This window comes from Phanerochaete carnosa, assembly GCF_000300595.1.
Source record: "Phanerochaete carnosa HHB-10118-sp unplaced genomic scaffold PHACAscaffold_3, whole genome shotgun sequence".
NCBI lineage: Eukaryota > Fungi > Basidiomycota > Agaricomycetes > Polyporales > Phanerochaetaceae > Phanerochaete > Phanerochaete carnosa.
Genome location: NW_006767630.1, coordinates 3,103,037 through 3,109,204, shown reverse-complemented (window position 1 = coordinate 3,109,204; position 6,168 = coordinate 3,103,037). Strand labels below are relative to the sequence as shown.

General features: G+C 55.1%; 3 protein-coding genes across 3 annotated transcripts; 1 reads left to right on the top strand and 2 right to left on the bottom strand.

The window, feature by feature from the left end:
* Positions 1–26: 26 nt before the first annotated feature.
* On the bottom strand, positions 27–1,575 carry PHACADRAFT_252747 (uncharacterized protein; the record flags this gene model as incomplete). The annotated part of the gene is made up of 1 exon (XM_007393684.1): positions 27–1,575. A coding segment is annotated over exon 1 (596 nt), but the record flags the coding sequence as incomplete, so codon positions are not given.
* Positions 1,576–3,197: 1,622 nt separating this feature from the next.
* On the top strand, positions 3,198–4,531 carry PHACADRAFT_182761 (uncharacterized protein). The gene has a single exon (XM_007393683.1). The coding sequence runs from the start codon at positions 3,235–3,237 to the stop codon at positions 4,261–4,263; it is 1,029 nt and encodes a 342-aa protein (XP_007393745.1). The 5' UTR covers positions 3,198–3,234; the 3' UTR covers positions 4,264–4,531.
* A 722-nt stretch (positions 4,532–5,253) lies between these two features.
* Positions 5,254–6,168, bottom strand: PHACADRAFT_193550 (uncharacterized protein; the record flags this gene model as incomplete). The annotated part of the gene is made up of 3 exons (XM_007393682.1): positions 5,254–5,663; positions 5,724–5,907; positions 5,968–6,168. The coding sequence occupies 3 exons, from the start codon at positions 6,166–6,168 to the stop codon at positions 5,254–5,256; spliced, it is 795 nt and encodes a 264-aa protein (XP_007393744.1).

The window sequence follows — 6,168 nt, the reverse complement described above, 5'->3', positions numbered from 1 at the left end:
CGGTGCAAGCGTCGGCAGCCGCCACGCAAAACTCATCTCAGGACCCCATGCCGCCGCCCCGTACTCGTCTTCGTCCTCGCCCTCGCGGTCAGCGCAGTCATTTTCCAGTCCATCCTCGTTGTGCAGCAGCCTGTCCAGGTGTGGCGGAAGCTGCAGTTCCAAATGAAACTCATGAATCGTCAGTTGTGCGATCGTGCCGTCTTTGATCGAGTCGTACAGTGTCTTCGTTGCCGATGCGATTGACGAAACTTTCAGCGCGTCGTCAAGATACGTCGAGATTGTCTGGCCTGTGATGTCATTGGCTCGGCTGTCTGGGTCAGGCAACTGACTGTATGCCCACCTTGCTTCACATAATCGTCTTTAAGAGCACCCAGCTTGTCACACTCCATCTCTACAAAGTTGTGTACCACCTGCTCCTGGTACATCACCGCCGTCGTCGCAAATATCATCTGCTCGTAGATCGTGTCCACGTACTTCGCAATGTTCCCAGACGCAGATGACGACGGATCTGGTAAGTCTAGCACCATCACCAGGTGGAACGTCTGCAGCCACGTCCCGGACGAAGGAAGGTCCTTGGCGCTAGTGTCCGGCGTCACACCGCCTTCTTCAGTGTGTGGTGACGGCGTATGACTTTTGCGCGACCCACGACCGCGCGACGCGCTCTTGTGCTTCTCGGGACGGAACCGCCAGCCGCCGTCCTCCTCGGCGCACACCGGATGGCCGATGAATGCCAGCTCGTCGACCACGAGCTCGAACTTCTGGTGGCACATGGCTGAGTGCGGACATAGCAGGCTGGCAAGGAACTCGGCAGAGTATCCCAGCAGCTCGTCGTGTTCGTGAATGTCCAGCTCGTGCTGGCCCTCCATGACAAGCGAGTCCTTGACGTCTTTGGATGGAGATGGCCTGCGTGAGGCGGGACGAGAGCGGCCATGAGAGAAGGAGAGGGACCGTGGACGGTCGGCGTTGAGTCGGTGCCAACGGTAGTCGTCTTCCTCGGGAACGTATTCGTCGCATGGATTGGATGGCTGGGAGGCGTGTGCGGCGCGCCAAGGGTTGTCGGCGTGTACGCAGGTCGCGTCGTGTGTGGGAAGCGGGCGTGCGAGCCTAGGGCGGGTGGCAGGATGCGGCGGCCATCGATAGACGAGACTAGAACCCTTTGCTGAGGACGTGACGAGCAGGACGGCCAGCAGTGTCTCGCTCATTATCCGGCAAGCTAACATTCCAGGTTTCAGATACCCTCCCCTCTTGCTAAGATGCTTTCGACTCACCGATCACGAAAGATGTACAGCCAGGAGGACGTGCACCTTAATAATCAGATGTACACATAGGATTAGAGAACGTATCGACCCCAATGGGTGACGTCGAGGAGGGCAACGAGCAAACGACTCTGGCGTCCGTGCGCTGAATGACGGCGCTCGAATCTCGTTTTTTCCCGAAAGGTTTGGCGCGCTCTTAGCTCCGCGAGAAAAGGATCTACTTACCCTTCTGCACACGCCTAGATCGGGATCTGTCATAGATGATATACCGATGATACGTCGAGCCACCCTGACCATATTACAGTAATGGTCAAGGCAAGAATCATTTACAAGTAACTGAACACTTCTTTATACCCTACACAATTCTCACCATGCCTACTGTCTTTTCCTACTCAGCTCGTACTCAGGCTTTCTCTGCCCAGTATTGCCTCGACGCCTTCGCGTCGACTCTGCCCGTTGCAGCCACGTCGCAATGCTTCCGGGGTCGTGCTATTGCAAGGACAAAAAGAGGATCACTCGCTGTATGTAGATGCGGGTAAATTCGTTGATGACATCGACCAGACGACAAAATGTCTTGCAAAACCCATCATGAGCAGATGTTTCATGCAACGCAGCGAACACATGCGAGAACTGGTCCCGGTCGCCCGCCTAAACGGTAACGTCTTCTCAGGTCTTCTCTCGCCTGATGCGAAGTGCAGGGCTCCATGTTCGATCACGTCTGGTCCTTTCAATTTATTCCATCGACTGCACACTTAAATATGACCCATGCACGCCATCTCCTACTCTCCTCAGTCCGCCCTTCCCCCTTTCTTTCCCCCCACATTCTTTCAGGGTCTCCCTGCCACGAACCTACCCGACTGTCCCTTCGTCCAATCCACAGCGCCAACGCTGCCATCGCCATCCCCCCGCGCCACCCGTGTATCTGCCGGGCACAGTGTCAACCTGCCTGCGGGACCGCGGGACATAAGAACTGTGGTCCAAGTCAGCTCTTCCGTGAGTACCTCCCGCTCTTCCCGATACTTATAAAGCTCAAACCATGCGTCTGTTGCATGTGACCGGTTTAGCTTACTTTCACGTCGTTGTGAAATAACCCGATCGTCATACATCAATCACTTCAACTCTCGTTCCGTTGGGCTACCCTTTACAGAGGTGATCTTTCCGCCCGAGTTTATCTATCAGCTTCATTGAAGTTGACTGAAAGTTTCTCGTAGATATATTTAACATCGCACACTTAGCTATCGCGCAGTGGTTTTATTTAACCACAAGGTCTGTGGTTCCTCTCTTCACGGCTCAGTCTTTGCCCCATTCCCTTGCATGCCGCTATGTGTGACTCGTGTGACTCGCTTCTATGCGATTCTCTCCCGGCGGAGCTCTGCTTGTCTTCCACAATTTATTGTGATTTACACGGCTTCTTTATTCAGGAACATGCTAACTCTAGACACAATTTACAGCTTACCATTTGCCGACTAAAGGATACAAATCCATTCGATCTACATCCACGCCAGCAAGGTTCGTGTATGCATTTTTTCTGTCACATCTGCGAACACATGTGGCGAAGAACGGAAGATCGCTCTTCCAAGTAACTCTCCCTTCGCCTCTTCCTCTCTTCAGTAATGCTTGTGACCTGGCGCTTGAGTCTATCTGGTCCTTTTCCACTTCTATCGGTCAGGCCAGCTCTATTATGCTCTATCCTTTCACACCATCTATTCCTCAGAGCCATTTAGGCCGTCTAGTTACACGGTCGTTTAGCTGTCGCACCTCAAGGCCTCATGTCCAGTGCCTGCCGGCGGTACCACTAGACGCCAGGGGAAACTGCCCGATTCTTGCGAAAACCGTCAAGATCTAACGTTGTCCCTGTTGTACCCCTTCTTGAATGGGCATCCTGTTGTTTCGTTCTGTTCCATGGCATTCTCATGATATCTCCGTGGATGGATGCTTACAAAAGCTCTGCAGCTCCCGGGAGTTGATTGCATATACCATGCCTTCTACGACGACACCACCCTCAGCAGCATTGCAGGCTTCCAAAACCGGTCTGCTGAAGCGCATCGTGACCAAGCTACGCCCACCGCAGCCGGCGACGTCATTGGGCGCCGCTGTCTCCGTCGGCAAGGCATCTGGATCTGGCAGCAAAATGAAATGGTGGGGGATGGTGCTCCTGCCGCCAGCCCCCCGCCACAAGGCGCCGGTGCCGACACTGCCGAACGCGTTCCTCCTGCCGGGGCAGCGCGAGGCGGCACTGCGATCTCGGGGCCTCGTTCCGCGGCGGTATCGCGACGCGAACGGCGACACGCTCCCGATGAGCGTGCAAAAGGCCGACCACGACCGGCGCTTTGCGGCACTGCACGACGATGATGACGACGCAAGCGAGGGCGAGACCAAGGCCAGGCGCATATGCGAGCAGTGGCTTGCACGGAACGCGGATGCTGATTGTGACGTCGACAGCTTGGATCTTGCTCTCGACTCCGCCGACGTTCCGCGACCCGCCTCACCTGTAACATCTCTCATCAGCCAGGTGCGGTGGAGCCCTGGGGCGGCGAGTTCGCGTTTGGAAGGACACGACGACGTGCATGTTGAGAAAGCGGGCACGGAAGGCGAACAGACCACACCACTACTCACCGGCACCCCCTCTTTGCTACCGACGAGCTTCGACGTTCGTCACTCGCAGCGCGATGCCACCTTCCTTGCGCCGCCTAGCACAAGCATCAGAGCGCAGATTGCGACACAGCGCGGTCGGTCACTGGCGACAGTATCCACGGCCGCAAGCATACCGGCGCTCTCGCCTACACGCACGACATCGTCCGTGTCCACATCTGACACACCGAATACTCCGAGGCCAACCGATGAGACCTTTGGGACCTTTGGGCGCGTGAAGAGCTCAAGTGTCACGTCTGGCGAGTCGTGGTCGTTCAACCATCGCGATGTGCCGAAGGTCAAGACGTCAGGAGGCAAAGCCGCTGAATGCGACGTCCGAGGTGATTTTCGAGGGCCCCACCCGAGACGGCGATGACTGACGGCGATGACTTCGTCTCTAATCTGTTGGCCCCGCACTCGCGCAAGTCTTCAGCCAATCACGATCAGACGGTGCGCAAACGCGGATTCTCCAAGCGGAGCAGCACTACACCTGTGTACACAGTAGCCACTGAGCTCGACGACGCACGCGCCGAGGAGAGCAGAAGCCTGAGCGAGGCAGCGTTCCTCGACTTCTTCGGATGCTCATGGCTATTGACGGACTCTTTTCTCGCGCGCGCACACACGCACTTTTATTTTATTTTATTTTATTTCTTTCCGCATGTTTATAAAGGCCCGTACAACTACGAGGTACATGCAGGCCTAGCGCACACTCTCTCAGCACTCCTTCTTGCCTTGTTCCTAACACTCGTGACTAATTTACAAACTATGTTCTCGCACATACTCCCTCTCAACCACTATGCCACGCGGCCATAGGATGGCATATATCCATACGGTACTCAGTTGTGAGCAGGACTCTTGCTAGCGGCGCTAGAATGCGGCTTTGGTTTCGGTTCTAGGGTTGGGTCAAGTAGCAGGACAGTTGGGGTCCACTCTCATTAGGAATATTGCAAAGCGAAGAGAAGTATCTCAGGTGTACGCGGAGGGTCTCCCTAGAGTGCTCTGCGGGAGTACCCAAGACTTATAGGACTGTTGATCAGGCCTTCAGGGGCAGATCTGAAAACAGACCTGTCTCCAATGGACAGCCGTAAAGTGTCCTCAAAGTGTCGGGTGCAGACGCAATTTCATTACAGTATTCTTCGTCGTCGGAGGCGTTCAGAGTCCATGTGGGTTTCATCCACCGATGCAACTAGTGTTGAATAAATATCGGTCCTCCTAACTATATGCGTAATATGCAAACAAGTCATACAAGCAGCGTTAAATAAATACCACTCCCTCTAGCACGCGGTATATATATATATATATAAATCACACACCATCTCTTTTTCCACTTCCCAAACCCCACAAAACCTACATCCTTTCTGCTGCATTAGAGGTAGGTGATATCGATGGTCGAGTTCGAGACCAAGACGGAAGTAAGAGCGGTGTTGTTCAGTTCCATTTCGAAAATGGTCGCGCCAGCGAGCCCCACAGGACCTGACGGGGTCTGGGCAGATACACCGGTGATGTTGATCACGCCAAAGTCGGCAAAGGGGATTCCGGACCCTGCTCCCCCGTCCGTCTGGAGGTCCTCCAGGAGCCAGTCTGCTTCCTGCAGGCACAGAGTACCGGTAGTGACGACCTGCGAGACGGTCTGGTTCGTGCTCTGGTTGACAAAGATCACCGTGGTCGACGTCGCGTTCGTCGCAGTGACGCTTGTCGTGATGCTGTCTCCCACTGAGGCGCTAAAGTCCGGGAAGACGACGATGGATGCAGATTCAGGGAAGGCCTGGAAAAAGGCTACGAGAATATTCATGGTTTGTCAGTATGCGAGAGGGAGATCAACAAGCGCGGACTGACCACTATTGGTCACTGTGCCGTTGTCAATGACGGATTGAATACCAGCCAGGATACCGCCGGTCGGGCAGTTGTACCAATCCATGCCGAGCTCGATGACTATGGTGTAGGCGACAGTCGGGTCCTGACCCTCAGGCACACTAAGGTTCGGGATCACGAACGACTCGGTGACACCTGTGATCGTGCCCTATGCAGAAGTCAAACCTGTCAGCACATGCATCGTACAGAGACATAAGAGGAGACTCACTGCTGTCGCATTCAAGACGGCGCCAGACGTGAATGGGTTGAGCACGGGTTGAGGGTCGTCGCGTGCCTTGAAGCCCCGGCTGAAGGAGCGGCCAGTGAAGCTACGACGAGCGATGCCGTCCTCGCGCCGGCCCTTGGGGGGCGGCATCGAGACAGCTGTCATGGCAGCGAGAGCCAAGACAAGGGAGATGGCGAAGTACAT